Source organism: Arvicola amphibius, chromosome 3, assembly GCF_903992535.2.
Source record: "Arvicola amphibius chromosome 3, mArvAmp1.2, whole genome shotgun sequence".
NCBI lineage: Eukaryota > Metazoa > Chordata > Mammalia > Rodentia > Cricetidae > Arvicola > Arvicola amphibius.
The window spans coordinates 103,162,753-103,190,241 of NC_052049.1; the positions used below are offsets into that span (position 1 = coordinate 103,162,753).

General features: G+C 47.7%; 1 protein-coding gene across 1 annotated transcript in view; it reads left to right on the top strand.

The window, feature by feature from the left end:
- Positions 1–27,489, top strand: part of Kirrel3 (kirre like nephrin family adhesion molecule 3) — a 128,379-nt gene that overhangs the window by 10,260 nt on the left and 90,630 nt on the right. The window contains exon 3 of the mRNA XM_042054703.1: positions 22,925–23,074. Within this exon, the coding sequence (XP_041910637.1) occupies positions 22,925–23,074 (150 nt within the window). The remainder of the gene's footprint in view (positions 1–22,924; positions 23,075–27,489) is intronic.

Here is a 27,489-nt window from a genome sequence, read left to right on the forward strand (position 1 = left end):
CTCTGAGCCATCTCTCCAGCCTCAGCAGAAGTACATTTGCTGCACTTCAGAAATTGGTGGAAACTGTCCTAATCCCAAACCAAAGTCCATTTCATGTTTTGTTTTGTAAAACTCAAACCACCCATTTAAATAGGAATTTTTTTAAATCAAACACTCAAATTCAGTACAACCCAAAGACACACTACTTTGATACTTACACACTAAGAAATGATGGTAGAAAAATATTGAAACCGTTGTCTTCCATAATTAAATGGGCCAAGTTTCTACAAGAGCCAAACCTTTGCATGCACAGTAAAGACACCACAATACATATCACTCAGTGGCCTCGAAACCGAGCTAAGGAAGCATCCGGAACGCTGTATGGCATGACAGTGTGTGCAGTACACAGTGCTCACACTGTGTGCTCAGAACCAAGGCCTTGCATCTAAGTGATGCAACACGGATGAGTGCTGCCAGACACACCTGGTCACTGCATGTTTGAGTTCAAATTCAGTTTTTGGTCATTGGATGCTCAGAAACCTTCCATTAATGCCTATCGCCTCCACCAACAGCCTATACCAACCCCCCATGGGGGTCATGATCCGCAGTTTAATGAGCTGGAATGTTGTCCACACCATGTCTTGATGGTTCAGCATCCTTTGCCCAGTTTCCTTCATGAATACTGTGGATCTGGCCACTTAGGACGGACCACCATCCATCCAGGGGCTCTGTGCGCCTGGCACAGTGCTACCCCTGTGACATGTGGACGTGGTCCCTGTTCCCAAGGCTGTCGAGCACAGGACCTTGTAGCACAGTTACACAGCCGTCTTCATCACGTCCGAGAAATCAGCTGTGGCCACAGAGAGGGAAACTCCATTCAGACTGTGAGCAAGGTATACCGAGGGTGGCTTCTCGGAGAATCTGACACTTGGCTGCTTTTCTTAAAGAGCTCATTGCAACCAATGCTTTAATCCATTTATGAGAGAGGAGGGGGAGAGAGAGAGAGAGAGAGAGAGAGAGAGAGAGAGAGAGAGAGAGAGAGAGAGACAGACAGACAGAGAGAGAGAGACAGAGAGAGAGAGAGAGAGAGACTCTGTCGTGGGCACCTGTCTCCTTAGCCAGGTTCTCATACAGAGGTTCCAAATATTGTACTCCTTCCACCCAAGGAGTCTTCATCCTAACACTCCAACCACCCTAACAAGGGACCAAGTGACCTGGGAAGCAGCTGCCATTGGCAAGACATTGGTCTCCTCTGTGCAGTGTCCTGAGGAGACCTCCTCTCCCCTCTCTGCTCCTATGCCCTCACTCATCCAGTCTCAAAGTTCCATCACTGAATTCACTGAGTGCTGAGACCCTCCCTCCAGGTTCCTCCCCCAGAGTCTGGAGAATGCAAAGAAGAGTGGAAATAAATGAGGTGCCTAATGACCCTGTAGCGCCATAAAGTTTTTAGAGCTGCGCGGCGGAATGAGTAGGTTTGGGGCTGAGATGAATTACCCAGGACTTTATAGAAGGGAAGTCAATAAAAAAAAGCTGATGGCACTTGTACCACCTTTGCAGGGTGGTCATTGCACAGTGCCAGGTCCAGCACTCTGGAAGCAGCAATGGGGTACTGTGTTTTCCGCTCTACTCCATCGGCTTCTTCCCTGTGCCTTTCTCGCTGAAATATATTTGTTTCTATGGAAACAGTGTTGTTACTGGTATGGGAGGAGTTTAATGACATTCAGAAGTACCAAATCAAGTCCATTTATATAATGGTTTGAAATACACATAATAGCCTATGGAATATGGGACACGGTGACAGTTTCGGTAACTGCATACTGAGTGTGGGATAAATAGAGCAATGTAACAGGCCCCCACCTCTGAGTCAAATGGACCAGAAATAACCACCATTCGTGTCAGTAAAGAGTGGCATGTCTCAACCTCTGTTCATGAAAGGATCTGGAAACACGGCACACGCCACTCTTTTCTCATTGAGGAAGAAGGGCACTAAGCCATGGTTCCTCTGCACCTGCCGAGGTGTGGCCCACATTCAGGTACTGTGGGTGCAGAAGTGAGGATTGTGGCTGTGGATGCTCTCAGACCCAAAAAGAGGCGAGCTTTCCATCCAACGCTCCTTAGTCTGCCACTCTGGCGAGCCTGTGGCTCTCGCTGCGCTGATAGCTGAGCTTGAGTCTGTTCTGAAAGTTCATTTCTGTTTGATTTGGGGATTTATCAGGTGCTGACTGTGTACTCAGAGCTGTGGGAGACATGGGGGAATATCTTTACTTTGCCTAGTTACCCCAGAGGCAGATTCTAAGGATTCAAATGTGATCATTTATCTGCAGAAGAAGAGGGCACCAGAGTGACTTTAAAACACTGACATGGGGAACGGAGACCACATAGTATATCATCCAGCCTGATGCCAACCATCAACCATGGACAACTGGAACCCAGATTCGTGGGACCTTTGGGACATGCTGTAGAATACTGACTCAAAGTCAGGAGTCCCAAGGAGTGGGGCATTTACACACAGGCTCTTGAGAGAAATGGGTTGGAAGATGTTTGGACCTCACACACAAAGGGTAGGCATGCAAGCTTCTAGAGCTGCTTGCTTGCTTGAATGGTGTGAGTACTGCCTGAGAGAGACCCCCAACAGAGTTCTCAGGTACTGGTGGTCAGAAGCTGCCCCCACAGCCTCTGAAATGGTACAGCCTAGAGATTCAAGGGGGTCCAACATAGCTGGAAACTTCCATCAGAAATTGAGGTTTAGTGAGAGATGAGTGGCTGGTGACAGAGAAAGGGGGTGAGAGAGTCAAAGAGATAGATGTACAGAGAACATTGTCTTGGGGCACAGCAGTGGGTACAGCCACTAGTTCTGGCTGCAGTAATATGAGCAACTTCAAGAAAGAGAGAGAAGGGCCAGAGTTAACTCATGAGGGTGTAAGCTCAAACACCACTGTTATATGCTTGTATCATTTACCACCTACCACATCAAGAGTGTGGTCCCATTTTTGAAAAATCTGTATCATGCGTAAGGGGGTTTTGCCTGCATGTCTATCTGTGAACCTGGTACCTGCAGAAGCCGGAAGAGGTCATCACATCCCCTGAAACTGGAGTTACAGACACAAAGGCACTAGAGAACCTCCATGTGAGTGCTGGAAATTGAGCCTCAGTCCACTTGAACAGTGGTTCTCAACCTGTGGATGGAGACCCCTTTTGGGGTCACACATCAGATATGTTGCATATCAGATATTTACATTATGATTCATAACAGTAGTGAAATTACAGTTATGCAGTTGCAATGAAATAATTTTATGGCTGGGGGTCACCACAGCATGAGGAACTGTATTAAAGGGTCACAGCACTAGGAAGGCTGAGAACCACTGATCTAGAAGAACAGAAAGAGCCCTTAACTGCTGAGTCATCACTCCAGGCCCATGCCCCATTTTTTTAAGTTTTATTGAACTTAGAACTGTATAAAGTGCATTCTCATGACTTTACCCTCCCATCCTCCTTAATCTCAGCCCCAACCCTCAAATCCCTTTCCTACATTCCTGTATTTATTTTTCATTTTGTTTTGTTTATTTGTGTGTTTATTCAAGTATTTGTTTTTGAGATTCCCTGGGTTTAACCAGGATCATCTGTGTGACCATGGGTTTGGAACTATCCATAAGAGTCTGGTGGGCTCCTCAAGGAGTACGTGCTGGAGACAATGGCTGTCTTTTCCCCAGAATCCAACAGTAGCCAATAGTTCTTCGAGGAGGGCTCAGGTCTAGTGAGTCCCTCACTGATCTGTGATTGACTGTTGATAGACCCAGTCCTGTGTAGACCTAGTGCAGGCAGCCGCGGGTACTATAAAGTCATAGCTGCATTGACTGTGTCAGATCTAGAAGACAGCATTTCACAGCCCTTCTCCCTGTCTTCCCGCTCTTACTGTCTTTCCAGGCTCCCTTCAGTGTTGATCCCTAAGCCTCAAAAAAAGGTGACATTTATGTCTTAAGACCGAGCATCAGCTGTCACTCACTCTCAGCATCCTGAGCAGCCATGCATCTCTGTAGTCTCCGCAAGTCATTACAAGAGAAGTTTCTCTGATTAAGTCTGGGAGTGGCATTTGTCTATGGGTATGAACATATAAATGGTTAGGAATGGCTCGGTGCCATGACAATTTACCTAAACAACAATAATAACACTACTCTTTGGACTTAAGACCTCCACAGTCAAGGGGTTTTGACTGGGTTTACAGTATCAGACGTGCATCTCTCTCTTGTGAATCAGACCTTGAATCTGACTAGAGAGTAGTTAGCTACCCCCATAATAGATACACCAGTATTGTACCAGTCGGTGCATCTTGCCTGGCAGGCTGGTGTTGTAGCTGATAGGATTCACAGCCGAGCTAAACCTCTGATGTCTTTTCTTCCCTGGCATCTCGTACAACACACTCCAGGACTACGGAAGCTAGCCAGCGTGAGGAAAGCTCACACTCTGCTTACTATGTATTGCAGCCAAGGCGTGTCTTCACCCATGGGGTTTTTATCAGCTAGTTCTGGGGGACAACCAAGAGGAATGGCAAGAACTTGTATTGCTTGGGGGCCTCTAGGGGTCTCCCTAGACAGTAACTCCCAAGGAGCATCTCACACCCACCGCTAGGGTGTTTAGCAGCCCTTGGCTTTCTCTCACCTAACTCTTTCTGGTTTTTAACTTATGGTTTTTGGTCGGTTCATAGATTTCCATGTGGCTTTATCATACATCCTTAGTTTTAATCAACCCTCCCCCTCATTCTCCCATCCCCACCCCTGTTTAAGATTTCCACCTCCCAAATCCCCCCTTCTCTATTTTGGTGTCACCTGTGTTCTGTTATCCCATTTTGAGGATGAAGAAATTGAGGCCTAGAAAGGCTGAAACATTAACCTAAGGCATATGACCAGGAGGTGAACTTGGCTTCTTATCACCACTTTGCTTACTTCTATAGATGATAGAATTGGCAATGTCCCCAACATCAGGAATGGCGGATGTGACTAAAGGGCTTCGTGTGTTCCTGTGCATTCCTCCCAAGGTTCAGACCCACCGCCTTATTCTCCCCAGCACCCGCTACTCACAGAGCCTACTCTGATCTTACCCTGGATCAAGACTGGGTCTGGTATTGAGTGAATTATCTAGGCATCATTGCCCAGGGTCACAGGAGGGAGAGGCACATCCTGGGGAGAGGGCTTCAGCTCTGATGGTCCACAGAAGAAAGCCCCTTCCCCATCCCACCCTCTATACTATCCTTTGTCAGCCTTACACCTGAAAACACCCAGGACGGATGTCGGCCCACACTCGCCCCCAAGCAGTGTTTGATAGCCTGTTTGTAGGCTGGCTTGGTTGTTTTATTTTGTTGTAAAACTTAGCCTAGATGCTTAGACAAGGGGGGTGAAGGCTGACGAATCCCTCATTAAACAAGTCCTTTTCTTATTGACTATCTAGGAAACTAACATGCCAAAGGGACAGTGAGCTACCAAAAGTGGGGAACACAGATCTCAAATCATCATCCACAAAGCATCTTCAGATGATGTGTTAGGCCTAGCATTCCCTTGAAATCCATGTTGAGAAATGGTGGTTTAAGGCCCATACCTGCCACCAGCTAGCTGTGTGAGCACTGTCAGACAAGAAAGAAACATTAGAGCTGCCTTGTGAGGACCAGTAAAGTAACAAGGGTAAATCTCATAAATTGTAAACTATTACACATAATACAAATAAGATTGTGCGTTATTATTTGCATGAAGCAAACACATCCATGGGTAATGTTTAATCAGGAATCAAACAAAAAACAAATATTTTAGACATTAGTCCTGTTCTTGATGAGGAATAAAACCTTGACTTTGATCTCTCTAGACTATGTTTTTTCATCTGCAAGATGGGTATATTCATGACCCCAGCTGTCTTTGTTGCATGCATTTGTTGTAAAAACTGTATATACCTAATGGCTGTGCAGGAGCTTTGGGAAGGGATAAAGTTTCATAGTCCCTTACTGTCCCAAGTGGCTACCCTAGAGTGCAGGGATCAAAACAGGCATGTTGAGAAAGGGATGATTTGTGGGAGGAATTACGATAATGAATATTCTTCACCCTTATTCCCGAGGTAGGAGCCTTGCACATGCGTGTTACCAGGGGGAATCAGAACTATTTCATGAGCAAATGGCAGATGCAATATTAAGAGGAAGCAGTTGGGGGAGCCCCTGGTTGTGCTGGAGAGGTCAATGTGAGCTCTATACAGGGCAGCAGGACAGCATGGATAAGTTTAGCCTCCCAAGTCAAGTCAGGGGCTGCCGTGGGAGGACTCATGGAGGGCACTCTGCCCTGAGATGCAGGAGAACCAATTCCTCCTTCACATAGCAGCTGGGGAGCCTTGAGCAAGTCACCAGCCATGCTGGGCCTCCACGTCCACATTATACAGCGAGGATAAGAAAATCAGCCCTGAGCATGGTCAAGGCTAAGCTCGGCTGTTTGGAAGAGGGTTTTGCAACGCCCATAAGTGGACGGTGACGAGGTTCACTAATTCACTCAGCTGTCATTGGGCAAACATCTACTGCATGCCAGTCACTACCACCACAGCCAGCTCTTCAGCATTTAGTCTCTGCCAGGCACCATGCTCATCACCTTAGACACATCAGCTTATTTAATGATCTCCACAGTCTTGAGGGATAGCTATACTGACTCCCATGGCCCACATGAGGAAATCAAATTGAGGAGAGAAAAATAACTTACCCAAAGCTATCTAGCCAGGAAATTTCAGAGTCCAGCCCGGGATCAATCAGAACTCCGAAGTATATAGTAAATGTTTCACCCTTCTGTAGAGCCAGTGATGAGCCTTATATTTAGACCCTACCAACCAGCCCTTCCTTGACTTACATCCTCCTCATGCTTCCTATCACGAACTCCACTGACCACTGTTCAAGGGCTTCACCCTCCCCTCCTCCTCTTCTACCAGGCCTTCCGTGACTATCTGTCCTCTACAACACAGTCATTTGAGGCTCTAACTTCTATCCCAGTTCAAGACCTCAGCTTCCCAAGACCCTGAGCACTGAGTCTCACTTCTCTAGAGCAGCTACCGGCAGCTACTGGTTGTCTGAAAACTGGATACCTCCTGGAACACAAAAGCCTTCAGAAGACAGCCAGGCCAGAAGGGAGAGTGCTGGGTTAACTGTGGGTGAGTCTTACCCAGTCCTGATCGATGTCTCCAGAGGCAAAGCCAAATGACCTTTGGTGCCAGCTCAGAGCTCCTGGCTCCCTCTCGTCTACCACACAGCACAAGGACATAATGCTTCTGCAAATCTCTTCTCTTTAGGGCACTATAGTGTTATCTTGGCTCGTTCCTTCTCCAGAGAAGAAGAAACTGTTTTAAACCTGCCGCCCCACCAGCTCTGCTCCTAGCTTCCAATGCCATTAAGTTTCATTGTAACGAATAAACACCACAATGACATTTATAAGTTACCACTGAGCACAGAAGCACAAATATGAAGCAGATAAACTGCATTTGATCCAAATAATTACTGCAGGCAATATTGGGCTTAGTCTGAGCTGGCAGCCGGCTACAGAGTAATTTATTAGATTGCATAAGGCAATGTTGCACGTTGAGTTTTTCATTATTGTGTCTCTTCCCCTCTCCGTGGCCTAAATAGGTTACAGGAGTTTAGACAGTGCACGTCCAAACAAAGACAGACTTTGCTCAAGCAGATTAGGGCTGGGAATGCCATCCAAGGTCCAGGGATGGCTGCTTCCCAAGCAAGAAGCATACTTGTGAGAGAGGAGAGAACTGAGATTATGTTGATGCTGCCAGCCAAGGACGGCTCCCTGCCCTCCCCACCCACTGGCCCAGATACAGAAAGGGGCCCCATGGAGGGAGTCAGTGACAAGCTAGATGCATAGCCTGGGTTTCTGCAGAAGACTCAGGCCAAAGACCCTCTCAATCAAAAGACCCCTCCATAACCCTAGGTGGCCCTGGGCAGTCCCGCAGCCCAGTCTCAGACCTGTCCTTCTGCAATGAATAAAAGAAAGGAAGCAATCTGCTGCCAACCCTGCAAAACAAAGCAAGGAGAGCTGGCGACAAGCAGCCTCTCCTCTGCCAAACCTGAACTCATAAAGTTTGATTCAAGGGGTTACAATACCTCCTATTCAGCATCCCTCCTGCCCCATTCTCCCAGCCTTAGTAAATTACCCAATAAGCAGCAAGGACCTGTAGTTATTGTGCAGTTAAATGGTATTTGCCCAGTAAATCCTGAGCAGAGTACTCACGGTGATATACAGTAACTAATTACGGACATGAATTCTCTCCCCAAGACGCCAAGTGTTACCAAATATTGCTGCGTTTCGGGGAGGAGGTCTCAAAGCTGCTCCACTCTCTCCGGCGAAGCCATGAGTAACTCCGCTATTATAGGAGCCATACGCATCTCCAGAGGCCTTGCAGCTGGAAAATAGAAATGTCCTGAGAGGCAAGCAGGCATGGACCACTCTCCCAAGATGGCGGCCTGTTGGCTACCCCTGCTCCCATGCCCCAGCGGAAGGGTTCGGGTAGGCACCACCCTGCCCTCCCTGAATTGGCACACAAATAAGGATCACAGCACTGTGGTAGCGACTGCAATGGCCCACGGCTCCAGCAGTGCCGGGAATGGAAGTCATCAGTCACTACACCAGACCTGAGCTGAGAAAGCTGTTGTAGGGGATCTGCTTCCATGTCTAACAATGAGCCAAGGAGGAGAGTGGAAGTCACCGTTCTAAGCCAGGCATGATGGAGCATGCCTACAATCCCAGCACTCAGCAAGTGAAAGAAGCAGGGGCATTCTTAGTTCAAGGACACAGTCTAGGCTGCCTAATGAGATCTGAGAGAGAGAGACAGAGACAGAGACAGAGACAGAGAGACAGAGAGTGGGGGGATAACTAGTCAGAAAGGTGCTTCCCATGCAAACATACAGACCTGAGTTTGATCTTGAAAACACACATCAAAAAGCCAGGCAGGGTATCCCTCACTTGAAATCCAAGTACTGGAGAGGTGGACACAGGAAGGCTACTAGCCTTTGAGAGCTCCAGGTCTGAGCAGTGCTCTCAAAAAACAAGGTGGATGGCACTGGAGTTTGGAGTTTGAATGCAGGCTTCTAGACAGGCACACATACACACAAAGAAAAATGTAATAGTCACACCTTAGCCCGGGTGCAGAGAACATTCATCCTAAATTAATGTTTATGGGGCCCACCTCGGCCCCGAGGGCACATGGGAGTATTACCCTGATTTAGAGTTGGGCAGGGGCTACCCATGGAGGGTATAAAGCAGATGGCCTATCATGTCACATCTGTTCTTGGAGCAGAGCTGGAGCAATTAGAGGGCACTGTCTCCAGTCTCTGCCCTCTAAAGAGGAAACACAGGGATCAAACTCCCTCTATACGCAGTACAGTTGTGTAAACAAACGTCTGCAATGAAAAGAAAGAATTCAAATCCTAGGTCTACTATCCATCACCTACGACCAAGGACCAGTTTCTTACCCTCTCTGAGTTTCAGGTTCCTCATCCATGAAATGGAAAGGTTCTATGTCTCAGGATTGCAGTGGAAATGGCCAGCCTATAGGCAGAGTTGTTCCTGTATCCTGGGAGTTCTGTCTCTATCCATTCCGTCTCTACATAACCAACCTATCTTCCAAGACACCGGAATCAATGACCCAGCCTAATCCCCCTTGGAAAGAAGAACCCAACTCTAGCCCCTGGAAGCCTGAACATCCCCTCTCCTCTTCCTAAGTGCTTTTAGCATAAAACTTCTCTGCTCTACACATCTACAGACTTTTGAAAGACAGAGGTATCTATTGCAAGCTAGCTGTGTTTTCTTTGCTGTTGCCTCTATGATGTGGAAACAAATAATGAAAGACCTCTCAAGGTTGTCTCTTTGATGGTGACAAAAAAAGGTCAGAGTGAGGGGGAAGAAGACAGAACTGGTTGTGCATCGCTACAGCGGGACAGTTGGCTCTGAGTGTTAGCCACTCGAGCCTCTACTTGGGAGACTAGTGATCAGCCTTGGGGTACCGAGAGGATGGATTGAGTAAGATAATGCATAGGAAGTGCCTTGTGAAGCATAAAGTGTACACAAAAGTTAGCTGTGGCTAATATCCCAAGTCAAGCAGAAGACTGGGCCCAGAATCCCAGGGCAGTGAGGAGAATCACTTTTTTAATTAGGACATATATATAGTCAGCTCTCAATTATCTGCTGGCAAATTGTCCCCATTCCTGGCAAATGCTATCACCAGGATTGCTTAATGAAGTCCTCTGCTAACATTTCACAGCTTCTTGTTCTGCTCTTATTTGCATGAGGCCCAAAGGGAATGAAAGTCCTTTAAAGGCAAAATCAGTTAATATCCCCAGTCTCTCCTAGGGAAGGTGTGAGCCAGAGAGATGACAAAGCGGGAGGGAGCGTGTGGCTAACTCTGACTTTGGACTAGGACAGAAGAGATCCTTCCCACACAGCTGAGGAGGAGACAGGGAGGGAGCCCCATCATCAGATTGTGAGTTTGTTTTTTTAAAAATATGTGTATGTGTGTGTATATATATTAAAAATTCCCAGAAAATCAAATACATTCATATTCACACAAGAATACCAAAAGGCATCCCAAAGTGAAAGTACGCTCATTGGCTGAGGTCACAGGAATTATTCACACTCTCCATTAACAAGGACTATAAAAAGTTGGTTACATTTAGGGGACAGCAAGATCATTCGGTGGTGTATGCTGCCAAGTCTATCAGTTTAATTCCTGGGACTCATATGGCAAAGGGGGAGAACCACTTTCCACACACACACACACACACAGAGAGAGAGAGAGAGAGAGAGAGAGAGAGAGAGAGAGAGAGAGAGAGAGAGAGAGAGAGAGAGAGGAGAGAGAGAGAGAGAGACTTTACATAAGTGTAATCATTTAAAAATTTAAAGTTGATAGTATTAATCTCCAAGAGAGGAGAAACTGAGGACATGCACTAGAATGGCTTACTTACAGCTGGGAACAGCTCAAGAGGCCACTAAGTACCATATTTGAGCTGTGGTTCTCAGTGTAAGGTTTGTGCTCAGGGACAAAAGCACACTGTACTTAATGCCAGCCTGTCTCAGCCACACAGTATTGGTGCTAAGCTTATGCTCTTATCAGTGGGACAGAGTCGAGCTGTCCTTCATGGAGCCCCTGCAGATAATCTAAACTGAACCAGTCCTTCTGAACCCTTGAGCATTGCACACAGAGACCCTGGGATCCACCGCAGGACTAAGGGTAGGACGTGATTCCCCAGCCCTGCCTTTGCAGAACCGCATGACATTTCGTGGGTAAAATGTTTGTATACGCTTTCAAAGGTGTGTGGAAAACTGTTAACTTTGTTCAATGCCTTCTGTATTTAGTTTGTGGGAAACAGGGCACATTCAGAAAAAGACAGTAGCTGGCCAAGAATTCGATAATTTTAAGAATAAAAAGAGTGCCTACCCTGAGGCAAATGTTGTTCATATATGGATGCACCCCAACTGTGGTCCTCCAACTGCTAGAAGCTGTTAGACACGGGCTCCTTGACACCATGCGAAGCTACCATCTCAACCTCTCTAAGCTTGAATCCAGGAAACCATGTGTAATTCTTACACACATAAAAGTTTTAGAACTGTTCCAACTGGCAAGGTCTACAGCACTATAAAATGATTGTTTAAATATTCTTGAAATAATATTTAGGACACAGATCTTCCCCCAAACAGACCAAGAGTCCCTGAGGGTTTGCTTTGACTTCCTCATGCCTCAAGTTCTATTATTTTCATCCTTTGGGCTTGTAAAAGTAGGGATTTGGGTAAGTTAGCAAATGCAACGTCTAGGCTGAGAAGAAGGGGGCTGAAGGGGACTGATTATCTAGTGGTCCAAATTCTGCATCTCACAGGTGATCAATCTGAGCTTGAAGAAGGGCAGTCAGGTCCCAAGGCACACAGCTAAGAAGTGGCAAAGCAGGGTCCTCAGGACAAGGATAAGATGCAGCTTCATGTGTCCGTCCTGTGACCTTCACAAAGAGTGAAAGACACTAGGAGTCATGGGGCAGGCTAATCCATGGCCCAGTCTCAACCTGAGCCCAGTGGTACCCATGGCCAAGGTCTACTTCCCCACCTGGGGTACAAACACAGCCCTCTGCCTGCTCTTTGGCCCATTTCCTATTGCTCACCACTCTTCCCTGTTTGAAGTCACAAAAATCCCAGTTGCAGGCAGAGGAACCCAGCCTGAGTCCCATGACCAAGGAGCAGCAGGTCTGGACACCATCCAGAGTCCTGCTTCATGGTAAGAATGTCTCCTCTATACACCTCCCACTTTCCTGACAGACCTGTACCACTCTGCCCTTCCTCATCCTCTGTGGGTGACTTCAGACAGGGATGGATGAACTCCTTCATGGGTGTAGAGGATCCCCATTTGCTGCAGCACTTATCAGCATCTTCTTGGCACCCAGGCCTCAGCTGGATCGATGGAGGAGGCCCCGTCCTGCCGCTAATGAGAACAGGGCAGGCTCTGGCTGGAGCTGCAATGCTGATAATCAGCAGGCACAGGATTTATTGTGACTTTGGACTCACCCTGCCTTGGTCAGCCCAATTGTTCTTCATTAGAACCCTATAGTGTCCTGGACAACCTTGGTAGATTGCGTCCTGAGGACAGAGGTGTGAGGCGGTCATAGTCACAAGGAAGTGTGTGTGTCTGTGTGTGCTGTCCTAGCTCCTGCAAGGAATTAGGAAATGGAAGAGGAATAAACACTCCTGGGAAGAGCAGTGGGCAGGTACTCCCATGCATACCCAAACAAAATCCTCGTGTTGTTTCTAGAACATTCATGACACTGGCGAGTTTCTCCTCACCTGTGCAACAGAACCAAGCTTCCAGTGTTTGCAAATGATGATTTTGGAGCTGAAAGTGCCTTCAAATCTCTATCCCAGCAAAGATCAAAGAGAAAGGGTCAGTAGGGGAAAGCTCTGGTCTCCAACTAAGTTCTCCCAGCTTCTTTCTCCCAAGAAAAATGGATTAGGATGACCTCCGGCTAGCAGAACTCAAAACCTGTATGAACCTTGACCAGAGTTAAATACCTGATTCCAGACAGCTGGTTCCTGTAGGCCCTGACTAAATAAACCTTGGCCTACTTAGATAGTCACATCGATATATATGGTGTCTCATGTTTAGAGATGAATTCTCAGGTTCACACCAAGTACTATGTAAGACATGAAAGTAGAAAGAATTCTTTAGAGGAGGGGAGACTAACAGGAGTGGGGAAGAAGAGACCATAGTGGAGGTATGGGTATGATTATGGGTTTTGTGTGTGTGTGTGTGTGTGTGTGTGTGTGTGTGTGTGTGTGTCTGAGGGAGAGAGAGAGAGAAAGAAAAAGAGAGAGAGGAAGAGAGAGAGAGAAAAGAGAGAGAGAGAATGAAACCCATTGTTTTGTATTTTGTATGTTCACTAAAAATAAATTTTAAAGAAAAAGCAGCAAGGAGGATTTGGAAGATAGCTTTCCATGCAGCGTGAACTCTGAGTTCAATCTGCAGCATCTATGTAGAAAGCCAGAACTAGTGGTGTGTGCTTACAATCCTAACACTGGGGAGGTAGAGACAGGAGGATCCCTGGAGCTCAATGGCTAGCCAGGCTAGCCTCCTTGGCAAACCCCAGGCCCTAATGAGTGCTGTCTCAAAAACAAGGTTAAGAACAATCGAGAAAGACATCTGATGTCCCTCTCTGTCCCCCATGTGCTACACACACACACACACACAAACACACACACTCACCAGCATGCATGCATGCATACACAAACACACAGGAGTTCATACATTCAAGTACATGTACACAGAATAACTGCTCAGTAAATATGAGTTATTTATGCCTTCTTCTCACTTCCAGACCCATTGACCCAACTATGCCCAACACAGCATAGTGATTCAGAGACCTCCCCACCAACATCTGCTTGCCACAAAACTGTCTAACCTCAGACCAGATTGACTTCTGAAGACAGCAAAGAGGCTCCACCATCACCAACAGTAGCCTCCATCACCCACCCCACAAACGCTATCAGTCCTACCTCCAAGAGGATGCTAAACACATTTTCTTCATCCTACCAATATAGCTTTAGCTGAGCCCTTATGACAGCACAATCTTAATGATCAGTCCTCCTGTCTGTGAGAATGATCCTTCTCCATCCATCCTCCCCATCATTATCCTGTGATCTTCCTAAAATGGAGGTCCGAGTTGGCTTCTCATTAAGTGCAAGCATCTCAGCACAAATTTGAGGACTGGTGCAGACAGCTCCCCTCAACCCTTCCCCTCCCCCATCTCCCATTCTTAGCCCTAATACTCTCTCTATGTCTGTGTACCTCTCTCTGTCTCTCTGTCTCTCTGTCTCTCTGTCTCTCTGTCTCTCTCTCTCTCTCTCTCTCTCTCTCTCTCTCTCTCTGTGTGTGTGTGTGTGTGTGTGTGTGTGTGTGTGTGTGTGTGTGTTTTTCTCTGACTCTCTCTCTTCTGGGTTAGTGTCCCCTCCTGACTATTTTCTTCCATACATACTCCACACACCAGTTCAAAATGAGAGCGATAGCCATCGCTAAAGAAGGCATGAAGGGTTCTGTGTACTTTAGACCCAATGTCTGGTTCTGTTTTCTCAGATAACTCTACAAGCTTCCAACACACAGACATTAGAGCTAGAGAAACTAAGCAACTGTCCCAGGGGAATGTCCCAGCTCTGAGGAGATAACAGAGCATAGCCTGGGATAGTGTGGCCCTAGAACTGTCCCTCCCTGGCCACATCCTGACCTCCAAACTCTGCGTAGATGATCAACATTCCTGGAGACAGCCCCTCCCTATCCTCATCTGGCTTGCCCTGCAGACCACTTCAGAATCCAGCCCCTGTGGTTTCTTCTTTATTCCTCGCTTTGGGCACAAATTTGGTGCAGGTTCTTATTCCAGCTCCAGGCACACACCTTTGCTTTCTCCATGCTCTAAGCCCATAGCCAGCGAAAACACAGTCCTTTGCCCCCCACCCAGCTGAGGTAGTTCCTGTCCCTACCTTGGGCCCTGAGGTTGCTATAGTCATGGCCACCCCACCCACTCAAGTCCTCTACAAAAATCAGATTTGTTATCTGTCATTCAGTGGGCTGGTGCCAGTCCCACCACCCAAATCCACAACTGGCATTCTGCACGGGTGCTGATAGGTCAAGGGCGGGAAACAAATCTGTGCCACCCGCTGGGTCCCTGCCCTGTGTCTCCAGATACTATTCTGGTGTCATTAGGAGCCACTGGCTCCCGCTTTTCTCCTTCCCCCTTGCTTGCCTCTCATGACAAGGACAGCTTTCTTTAATCTCTTAAGAGGCAATTTGCTATGTGCTCTGAGCTGAGAGAAAACTGGCAGTAAAATATCCCCGGAATGAGTATTCTTAAGCTTCCTCCAATTGGTCACTAATAGAGCAGATGGCCACACAGGAGCCCTTCCTGTGCTGCTGGCCAGGTGCTTTGGGAGCCTCGAAAGCTGGCTGGGAAGGGATGCTTTGAAGTAGTCAGGAGGGCTCAGCTCTGGTCTCTACCTGCTGATTTAACAGGGTCCCACATCAGAGTTGAGGGAGTTCCATTCTCAGATCGTGGCAGGAGCTGCTTAGGGTCTGGTTTGTATTAGTCCTGGCCTCACAGAGATGTGTGGACGGTGGTGGCAAGAGCCCTTTGTGGAACACTGCATACAGGATGACTTGTGTATAAGGCCTGCATCCTTATAACACTTTCATTGCTGTCATCCCCTCTGGGGATGTCAGGAAACCGAGGCTCAGAGGAGGTAAGGAGCTTGTCCCAGTTATACAGGTAGTGACAGAGTAGAGTTCCTTCTAGGACCAGATTGCAGCTACATCCTTTCTACTGTGCAGGACTTGGGCTCAGGAAGGTGACAATATTCGGGCGCGCTGGGAGGTATCTGAGGAGCCTCACCCTTCCTGTCCCAGAATGAGTTTGTTCTTAGAATCTTCCTGTTACCACACACTCCAGGAAGCTTCTCTGTACCTCCAACTGCCATCTTAAATCAGGCCTTTCTGTTTTATATATTAGCAGTAGTTGTGTGTGTGCACGAGCGTGTGTGTGTATGTGTGTTTGTGTAGTAACGATACACATGAGGACGTTGGAGGACAACTTTGTGGACTCAGTTCTTCCCACTTTTATATAGGGTCCTTGCATCGAGTTCGGGTCATTAGGTTTTCACAGCCAGCACCTTTATGCACTGAGCCAGCTCACCAGCCTCCTAGAAACAGGGATTCCTTAAGCTCCACACAAACTTTATATGACCTGTCTAAGATGGTTGCATGACCCTTTATATTCTAAGGTGACCATCCAGGAGTCCTCAGTACATCCCGCCAGAGGTCTTGAGTTTTGAGACAGGGATAGGCAGGATTTTATTGATTGCCACCACCCACAGGCATGATGCTGGCCATGCATACATGTCTACAGATCGCAGGCTCTCACAGCAAGAGAAAGCATTCCAGGCCCCCTGACTTTCGCCTTTCTGTCTAGGCAGTAAAAGCAATGGCTACATTCTCTCAGTCCTCTACAGGACAAAGTCAGGCCAAACTGACCAGGCTGAGCATGAAAAAGAAGAAACCGAGAATATAGCCCTGAACCTCCAAGCTGGGCTCCAAGCATGGGGGGTTGCAGCAGGAGTCAGGTGTGTAGACTGCATCTCTGACCAGGCTCAAGGCAGAGAGCACACTAGGGCTTGCTCTCCTCTGTGGTGACAGCTGCCAATCTCAAGCCCAGTGGTCCTGGTCAATGCTCCTTTTCTACCACCAGCATGTAGTGATGGCTGCGGGTCGCCCTGCTCCCGGCCGCCTGGCTAGCTTATGCCCCGAAATAACAACACACAAACTGTATTCATTTAAACACTGCCTGGCCCATTAGTTTCAGCCTCTTATTAGCTAATTCTCACATATCTTGCTTTAACCCATATCTAATAATCTATGTAGCACTACCTGGGCCTGTAGAGAGGGGAAGAAGATCCAGGGAAGATGCATGACACCAAAGGAAGGGGAAAGACATTCCATACAAATGAGAATAATTATTCAAAGCCCAAAGTGGAACAGGGGTAATGGCACACAACTGCTATTCCAGCACAGAGGAGACAGATACAGGAAGATTGCAAGTTCAGGGGTCATAGGGACTACATAACAAGACCCTGTCTCAAGAGGAAGGGAGACTTAAGGTGGTTAATTAAAAAGGTAATGGAAAAGTTCTGCTGAAGAAGCAAAGCCTGGAAGCCTTCACTCCCAAGCATGCCACATGTACGTGCACTTTGGGAGGGGGTGACATGGAGTCAGGGGAAGCCCAAGGAATCCCTGTGGTCCAAAGGCCCTCGGCCTTGGGTGATCTGAATGGTGGTGATAGTGCTAAATGGAGAATTGGAATAGGGTCAGGCGCTCTGCTCCATAGCCACAGTGGAGAATGATGTTGTACATACTCTCAAGTCCGAGTTTTGCCTGGGGTAACAGTGTAAACTTGGGGAAATTACTTCATTTGTGTGATCCTCGAAGTGTTCAACAGCTTTCTGACATATGGAAAATGCCTAAGACAATCAATTTATGAAAACAAAAGAGTTGTTATGGCTCATGGTTCTCCAGGGCTTGGTCCAAGAGGTTTGATTGCCTCTAGGTGACTGGTAGAACAAAACTATGCACTTCAATCTGAGAAACAAGAGAGAGAGAGAGAGAGAGAGAGAGAGAGAGAGAGAGAGAGAGAGAGAGAGAAGTAGGGTCCCACAATTCCCTCCATGTACATACCCCCGGGCTGAGGGGATGCCTCAGAAGGAAAACACTTGTCACTTAAGCATGAAGACTTGAGTTTGAATCCCCAAATTCCTATGAAGACAGGATCTATAGGACACATCTACATCAATCCTATGGCAAGATGGGAGGAGGAGACAGAAAAATGCCTGGAAAATGAGGCAGGGCAATAGCGTAAGCACACGCAAGTACATGCAAACTCACAATGAGTAAGCAAAATTGGCCAAGACAACCTGTCAGTGAACCAAAAGCATGGAAACTAATGATGCTGTACTCCTAGCCAATCACAACCCACCAGCAGTGACCGTCAGTTTCCAAAGGACCAACCAGAAACATTCCTGAGGCAGTTTAATTTCCCTAACCCCATAAACATCCACAAACTCTTTTCAATAGAAAGCTTCTGTATTAGAATCTCCTAGGGTCTGTGCCATTGACTTTGGGTTTTCTCACCAACCTGACCCCAGGAAACAGGGACTGCACACAGGCAGCTGCAACAAGCCAACAAAACTACAACTGGCGCCCAACATGGGGCTCAAAACCATGACTCTGAGATTCAGAGTCTCATGCTCTACCGGCTGACCTAGCTAGGCAAAAACTACATGGAAGCTCAGGTGCCAGTTAGTCTGGAGTCCTTCAGTGTGAACAATAAGGGACCCTCTCTCAAACATGGCAGAAGTGAAGACTGGCATCAGCGATTGACCTCTGGCATCCACACAGCATCATGGCATAAGCACTTGCACTTCACACACACACACACACACACACACACACACACACACACACATGAGCACACCCCCAATGACCTAAAGAACTCCCATGAGGCTCCACCTCTCATGGTACCACTACTACCTCTCAAAAGCATCCAGCTGGGCCTTCTGGAGATGTTTAATAACCACATTACAGAACTCCGCTCACCTGTAAAATATGGTTATGATGGCTGCTATGCATCAAATAGCCATGTGTACATTTGGCCCCACAGGTCCACCATACAGTGGGTTTACATAACTCATCAGATTTCTCTTCTGTGAAGCTGATCCCTTGTGACTCCAGCCCTCCCCCCTTTGTCTCTTACCTTTCTCCCTCTGATTAGTGTACTCAGCACAATATATCTACTCAGTCCATAGTTTATAATGCAACAGTTATTTTCCTACAGTGAACACAGAACTCAGGAAGCAAACCACAGTTGGCAAACCACAAGCATTTAACAGAGACAGTTGATGTTCACATGCTGTGCCAGACACCGGGACAGAGAGGCTGCTGTGCTCCTCTCCTTCAGGAGATAGGTCGTGGGTCTCATTTATGTTTCTCCAGCATTTGGTAAAGAGTAAATGTGCAATAAGATTTGGGGAAACCAACTACCCCGTGATTGATGGACTGAGTAGGTGATGAGAAGTTAGTAAAGCAGACCTCTGGGTATGTCCAAGTGGGAGTTTACTGAAATTAAGGAAAGACCAGTTACCCTGAATATGGGTGGCACTATCCCATAGACTCAGAGTCAAAATGGATGAAAGAGAAAGGAGAAAGACAGTTTCCCTAGGGTAGAAAGGAAAATGGCCAAGGAAAAAGGGAGCAAGGTGGAGGTACCTCTAGGAATGACCCCACTATGCCTTGCACACTGAGCCCCCAGGAGCCCTGACCAGGGAGGCCTCAAAGATCCGTCCCAAGGGTGAAAGAGCATGCATTTTCCATCCACTTCATCTACTCTAGAATTCCGACTTTCAGTGACTTTTCTAACCCACCAAGTTTAAGATCCATCATTAAAAGCATCTCTGCTTTCAAAGAAAAAGTATATTTATTTATTTTTCATATATTTTATTTATTCTTTGACAATTTCATATATGTATACAAATGTATCTTGATCCTATCTATCCTCCAACTTGCCCCTCTGGCTCTTCCCAGGCTCCCCTCAACACATACCCTTCTTACCTTCATTTTCCCTGCCCCCCCCCACCAGTCAGTGCTATATGCTGGAATACTGACGGATTTCATGGCTTGCTCCTGTATCAGTCTTGTGCAACCATAGCCGCAATGAGCTCACGTGTACAATGGCCATGCCAGGCCCAAAAGACAGCATGTCACAGCACCCTCCCTATCCTCCATCTCTAACGTTCTTTCTGTCTACTATTTCTGCTCCCTGGGCCTTGAAGAGTGGAGGTGGGAGATGATATAGCTATATCTCATTTACAGATGAACACTCAGCAGTTGCTTAGTCCCAACACTCTGGCTGGTATTGAATCTATATTAGCAACTGACTAATACACACACACAAAACAGTTTCTTCAACAAACATTGAAAGCTAGGCTATAATCTGTGGGTACAACCATAAAGATTTAGAAGACAGTCTGACAACTTGCCCATTTAAATTGTTCCTTTCTTGGCGTTGGCCTTAAATCCAATCAGAAGGCAGCTGGTTGCCCCATAACCATCATGCCACTATTGCTCCAGTGGGCACATTTTCCCTGGTAAGTTAATATGTATCATTCAGAGTACATCACGGGATAATTCTATTAGTGCCCTTTCTGCTGCAGCCTGAATAGCACCTTCTAGCATTCCCAAATGTGGCCAACAGAAACAAAGTTCTCAGTTCAGCTCTGGCTTGATCTCTAGAACCTAAGTCTGTTGTGTCATCGTAGAGTCTATTTTTACATCTAGTTACAGTGGGCAGCTAAGAGCAACGGCGAGAGCCTATGCTGTTTGCAAGGCCTTGTATCCCACACCTGGCACTGAGAGACAGTGATTTTAGTGGCTTGAACATAATGTAAAAATATTAAAATTCCTGGTTCTGAGAAACCCTCCAGGGTGGCCTTGAGATTACTTCTAGTTAGCTCCCCAGTGTTGCCACTGACCTCTTCTCCCAGTGTCCCCTACCATCCAAATGGCCTGACTTCCATGATGATCATCTAGGACTCACTCTTGCCCCGAGGGATGGATGTCCCAAGAATCTTCAACAATCTCCTGTTCCTTCTACCAAGAATAAAAAGGATGGGGTGTAGTGGATAGACAGTCACCTCCTGGGGAAGTTCCTAGTAAGGGACATTTGGAAGCTTGGACCCTTTTCCTTTAGGGCTTTCTCATTACAGCCCCTTGAGCCCCTGGCTGACAACCTGATAATTCTCTCTGATCACACAATCTTTGGCTGCCACTGCCACTGCCTTGACACTGTCCTTGAAAAAAAATCCAAGATAAAAGATTAGAGCAGGAGGAGAAGCCTAGGAAAGAAGTCCTGCCCCGTTCCTCCTCCTCCCCCACTTCTCCTCACCTCTTCCTACTTCTGCTCCTCCTGTCTGCTCTCCATCCTCCTTTCCTCCTCCCTTCTTCCCTCTCTTCCTCTCTTATTTCTCCCCTCCTCTGCTCTCCATTCCCTTCTCTTCCCTACCCTCCATCCTTCCTCTGTCCTCTTCCTCTTCCTCTCTCCTCCCTCCTCCTCTTCTCTCTTTCCTCTTCTTCTTTCTTCCTCCTCTGTTCTCCCTCCTTTTCCTATCTCCACTCTCTTTTTCTCCCTCTTTTCCTGCCTCTTCTTTCTCCACTCTTTTTCTGTCTCTTCTCTCCCTCCCTCTCTCAATCTCCTTCCTTCCTCTCTGGACCTCCACTTTATGGCTACTCCCTTCGGTCCTCTCCCTCTTCTGTCTCATCTTTCTCTCTTTCTTGTTTTGGTGCCAGAAACAGCCTAATTACAATAGAAAACTTAAGAGACAGAGTAGGGAAAAACCCACTACCCAGAGCTGATTAAAATATCCTATGTAATCTAATTTGTAAAGTTTAAATTAGAAGAAAAAGTGTTACTCCCACAATTCCAGACCAATTTGATTTTTAATAAGACTCCTCAGAGAGGTTGCCAAGATCCTGTAAGGTTGTCAACTCTAGAAGTTCCTGCTGCCCCTACTGTCTGCTGATGTGGGGCTCCCTGCACCTCAGCTCTCCCTGTGCCCATAGTTTAGCCCTGTATGGGGCAGCAATTCAAGTCCAGGTCATCTATAGTGATATGGAAAGGAGATAGCAGCCAGCTCCCAGCCTCTTTTCCCTCCATTCAGCATCTCTCTCTTTGAGGATGAGGTGGGAAAAACCAAGGGCTCAGAACTCAAGTGGGTGTCATCCCAACCCCCGCTCTGCCACTCACTATCTGTGTCATCCTGGGTAGATTGCTATGCCTCTCTGATCCTGGTTTCTTTGCTACAAAATAGTGATTTTTTTTTTCTTCTGCCCTGAAACATTAGATTCTCTCTAGGAGAGGTCCCAGGTTGTCAGCATCCGTGTCCCACAGTCCACTCAGCTGTGGCACAGATGATGTTATCATCTCCCTTCTTTAGTGACTGTCCCCAAACTGAGGCTTAGGGAGCTGCATGGAGCCTAGCCCTGCAGATAAGAGTAACCTTCAGAGCTATAATGAGACAGGTTCACAGCCTCCAATCTGCCTCAGATAGCCATTGATAAATGCCTCAGTTCCCAGTCTTGCAGAGCTGTCTGCGGGGGGGGGGGGGCACTGTGAGCATAGTACACCCAGGCAGTACACCAAGCATTGCAAGTACAGAGTCAGCTCAGCGCTACTCTCCTATGTCCCCTACTTATGCCAGCCTCCCGATCTCCACATCGAGACACTCCTGCTGTGTGGTTAGGTTGTTAACAGAATGAAAGAATTCATGAGCTCATATTTAAAATCTCAGCACAGGGCCGAGTATCTCATGTGTGCAGCAAACTATTTGTTTAATAAAATATGAACCAATAGCTTCAATGGTTGTGGCATCTTGCTTTGAGGTGTGGATGAGAGGCATAGACTCCCAAGTGATTTCCAAGGGGGAGACTGTAAGAGATAACTGCAGAAAAGAATAGAATAAGAAAGATGTGGGTAGACACGGCTACCAGGTCCTGCCAAGGCCCTACCAGCCACTCAGATTGTCTGGATTGCCAGGTTGAACTAGATCCATCATGATCAGTGGAGTTAGGTGAGAATCTCACAAGAAGAAGAGGGGTACCTGTCTTGTGATAGCTGAGATTCACCTCCAAAGTCAACCTCAGGGTTAGATAAGGGAGGGACTGGAATCTGGATTCCAGAGTCAGCCCCTGAAAGATGAGAATGAGGCTGGCACCTTCAGGACAGCCTGACTCTGCTTATAGGGTGTGAAAAGAGTCATGCATACAGTGCTGCCCACGCTGACTGACCACTGTGCTTCTCCCTCCCCAGGCCAAGTCTACTCCTTCAGCCAACAGCCCCAGGACCAGGTGGTGGTGTCAGGACAGCCAGTGACGCTGCTGTGTGCCATCCCAGAATACGATGGCTTCGTCCTGTGGATTAAGGACGGCTTGGCTCTTGGTGTAGGAAGAGATCTCTCAAGTGAGTACTTCCAGACTCCCCCACCCATACACAACGGCCCAGTGCCTACACTGCCTCACCCCATCTTCACCACTACGGAACTTCCATATTCCATCTCCAATGTCATTAGGGGCTCAAATCCCCAACCAGCTCCACAACTTTCCAGAGAGGCAAGGCCTGGACCAAGATCCCTAGGAGCCCAGGGGTCTCTGGCTATGAGTACTGATCCCCACTCTCCTGGGCAGTTCTAAACCTAGCATAGCATCCATTCCAAAGTCAACATGATTCCCATGATGCCTGATTTCCAAACATCAAGTGCTCCTGTTTCTTGGCCCAATTCGAATCCTCATTTATCAAGCCATGGTCCAGCTTCCCACCCAAGGAGACAGCCAATGAACTGAAAACTCACAAGAAAGCCTGTTTCTCCTAGGATTCATCTCATGATGGGGAGAAAAGACAGGAAGGGTTTACACTAACTGCCAGCCTTGCTCAGCCACCCAGGCAAGCTGCACGATGGGGGCCTCCTCCAGCTGCTGCTGACTGGCATGTCAGCTCTGCTGTTGGTGCCAGGCCATGTCATTTGGTAGCTATTTTGCATGGCTACCTCAGAAGCTCATCCAAACACCTTGCCAACCTCCAGTTTCCCCAGGACACAGAGACGGCAGCCATCCTCATGTCTCTTGCCTGTCCTGCTCATGTCTCTTGCCTGTCCTGTCATTACTCTGCCCCGGGATGGGTAAGAAAGGGGCTGACTGCTGGGCTGAAATGCATGATGAGCAGAAGGACAGATCTGGGTGTCACTCTCCGGCCATCTGGGAATGGCTGGGGATGGAGGATGCATGAGACATACGCCTTCAACTGGTAAGTAGCTTCGCCTCGTTCATGCTGTACAGCTGGAGGAAAATAAAAATCGAAGTGCACTCAGAAACACTGGGAAATTAATATTTTAAGGTGTGAGTTATGTCTTGCCAAACATGTATATTGAAACATTATAGCAATGGTCAATAGCAGTTGCAGGGCCTGATGCTGCAGCCCAGCTGAGCGTAGATAAAATACCGGAGAATATCTCCAAAATATACTGTGCTGCCATAAAGTTTAAGTGTTATGGGAACTGGCCAACTTCAGAGATGCTCAGCTCCGGTACCCAAGAGATATGGGGGAATGCTATGACCTTCCCAAATGAGAATTGCTTATGCTCTGGGCATCTCTGAGCCTGGATCAACACCATGACTGATGAGGGGGACTGTCTGGTCACTAGGGACAGATTATAAAGTGATCATCAAGGCATAGATAATTGCATCTCTGATCTGAAGCTCCACACCGCACTCTCTAGGATCCAGGATCTGGGCCTGCTGGGTGCTAAGGTCAAGTTGATCCAACAACAGTCCAGGCTGGCTGCCTCTCCAGCCTGACCCAGTCACTAAGGAAGACAGGCCCTGGACTCTCTCCTGCAGAGGCCATAAGCTCAGGCTCCTGGGAGATATCTGCCCTGTATTTAATCATCTACCCGCAAACGCCATCCTGACAATAATGATAGGTTCTCACAGGCTCCATAAACACTGCTTGCTTGCCTGGTCAGTAGGGACGGAACAGAATACAACTGAATTCAGCAAGATCTGCTGTGTGCATAAGGCAGGGAAATGGAGGGCCAGTGTCAGGACTTCCTGCCGCTGCAGCTCCGTCCTCCTCTGTTTCATGTCACCCTTCTAAGTGCACGAGATATGAGTCTCTCACTGACACCGCACTGGTTTTTTGGCCACCAAGAATGAGACGCCAGGAAGAGAATATTTGTCAATACGTTCTCAGGTGCAGACAGAACATTTTTCTCCTGGGAAGACTGGTACTTCTCAGATGCCTTATGAATCCATGATTGTCCACGGGGAGAAAAGGATTCCACCCTGCCCCACTTTATTTGAATAGTAAATAGTAACGGTTGATGAAAAAAATTGATTTAATTATATTACTGATCTCAATCCATGAAACCCTGTCTGTTCCCTTCCAAGATGAACACCCCAACTCTAACTCCATGACATTGGTACTTTTTCCACAGTGAGTGAGGATGTGTGTGTGTGTGTGTGTGTGTGTGTGTGTGTGTGAGAGAGAGAGAGGGGGGGGGGAGAGAGAGATGCATATGTATGCATGTGTGTGCAGATGAGTGTGCCCATGCACATTGTCTTGTGGTTTCTATTGCTATGAAGAGACACCATGTCCATGGTAACTCTTATAAAAGAAAGTATTTAATTGGGGCTGACTTACAGGTCAGAGGCTAATCCATTAGCATCATGGTGGGAAGCAGAGTGGCCCACAGACAGACATGGCACTGGAAGAGTAGCTCAGAGTTCTACAACCAGATCTTCAGTCAGCGGGCGGGGGGGGGGGGTGAGGGTAACACTGGCCCTGACTTGAGCATTTGAAACCTCAAAGCCACACCCACTCCAACAAGGCCACACCTCCTAAAAGTGCCACTCCCTAGGAGCCTATGGGGGTCATTTTCATTTAAACCACCACGCGTGTGTATATTGAAGTCAGAGATCAATATCGGATCGGATATCTTCTTCAGTCAGTCTCTACCTAGTTTTTGAGACAGGTTCTATCACTGAGCCTGGGGCTCACCAGTGGGCGGGACTGGCTGGACAGTAAGGCCCTGGGGATCTGCTGCTCTCTGCCCCTTCCCTCTAATACAGTCATGCCCAGTTTGGGAGCTGCTGAGGAGCTGAACTCAGATCCTCATTCTTGCACGGCAAGACTTTACTCCCTGAGCCCAGCAGGTTCCTCAACTTGTATTTAAATTAGCGGGTATAGAGGATAGGGGTGGACGTTGGTAGCTGATCCCTGTAAACTTGAGGAGGTTCGTATAGACTTGACATCAGTTCAAAGCCAGTCTTAGCTATAGAGTGGGCCCCTGTGTCAAATACTCAGTATGCAGGAGGCATTTTACATGGACTATCCCGTTTTAATCTTCACCCATGAGAGACCAGCATTGTCCCCAACTCACGGGCAAGGAAGCTGAGACACAGAGCTGAAGTACCCGGGGGAGAGAGCGAGGAAGAGATAAACTGGAGTTTGAACCTACACGCCGTGACTAGAAGCTAGACACTCTGAACCTCTGATCCCGTGGAAGAGGCTAGAAATTCCTCAGAAGCTCTGCTCCTGTGTGTGTTTTCCAAAGATGCTGCCAATCCTTGAGATAGCATCGCAGCTCTCGCTGTCTAATTAGGCAAATACAAACAAACCCATCACGGATGTTTTCCACAGCTAGCGAGAGTGCAATCCTGCTGCTGATGGCTTGCCAGACAACAGCAGCAACATCAACAAAAAAGACACCTCTTCCATCCAAGATGCCTGCAGGGGACAGACCTAATTGCAGAATAGCTGGGGGTGGAGGGGAGGCTGGAGGGCACGGTGGCCAGCAGCACAGAGGCCAGCAGCAGTCGGAAAGCCAGCTTCACCTGCCGGGGCTTACTGCCTTTGCCCATCAGAAGGCAGGAAAGTGAGTGAGGGGTGGACAGTACCCTCCTTTGGTGCAGCTGATCCTGGGCAGCATTTCTGGTCGGCCTTGATCAGCTGTGGAGATCAGGGTCCTCCCGTGTCATGATGAGGATGGTCTCAGTTGTACAAGAGCTCACAGAACGTGTTGGTTGGCATTTGAGGAGACCCTGGCTACCCAGCCCCTACTGACCAGGAATAGGCACCCCCAGAGAGCCCTGCCCCATCTCTCAACCACCTTTAGCTTATCCCGAGTGGTCTCTAAGGAGAGATGGGAACCAGGGCAGAGTCAATAGAATCCCATGGAGCAAAGGATGTCAAAAAAGCACAAGTCGGGTGAGGGGGTAGAAGAATAACAGCCTGACAGGATAAGAGGCTTCTAGCCCAAGACCCCGGAGAGCGCAAGGCCCCAGCCTACGGCTGTGGCTGTAGCCAACGTTTGTATTCAGCCAGCTGGCTGGCCGCAACAACTGCTGAATGATTCAGCGTCTTCAAACTTTTATTTAATCTATTATTCATCACCAGTGTGTGTGTGTACTGAGGCCCCAAATTCCTAAGTGTCCTGAGTGCCTCCTAAGTGCTTAATCAGGCCCTGGGGCTCAGGGATGGGAGGTAGGAATGCCCAGGAATGGACAGCCATGATTCAAGGTGCACAGTGCCCAGCGACTGAAGGATGAGGCTGCGGAGCCATTTCCTGTGCTTCCTGGGGACAAAACTTCTCTCCTTGATCCTTTCCAAGTAAATCCCTCCCTCCTTTTTCATTCCCTTTATCTCTTGCTTGGTGCACTTGGTGAATTTCAGAATCAGTCTCTCTTTCTCCTCCCTTCCCCTCCCCCTCTGCCCCACCTTCTCCCTTTCCCCCTTAGTATATCCCCTTAGCAAACTCCACTGAATACAGACAGCACTTCCCAGAGCAATACCCCATAGCCAGGTCTGCCTACCCAACATTC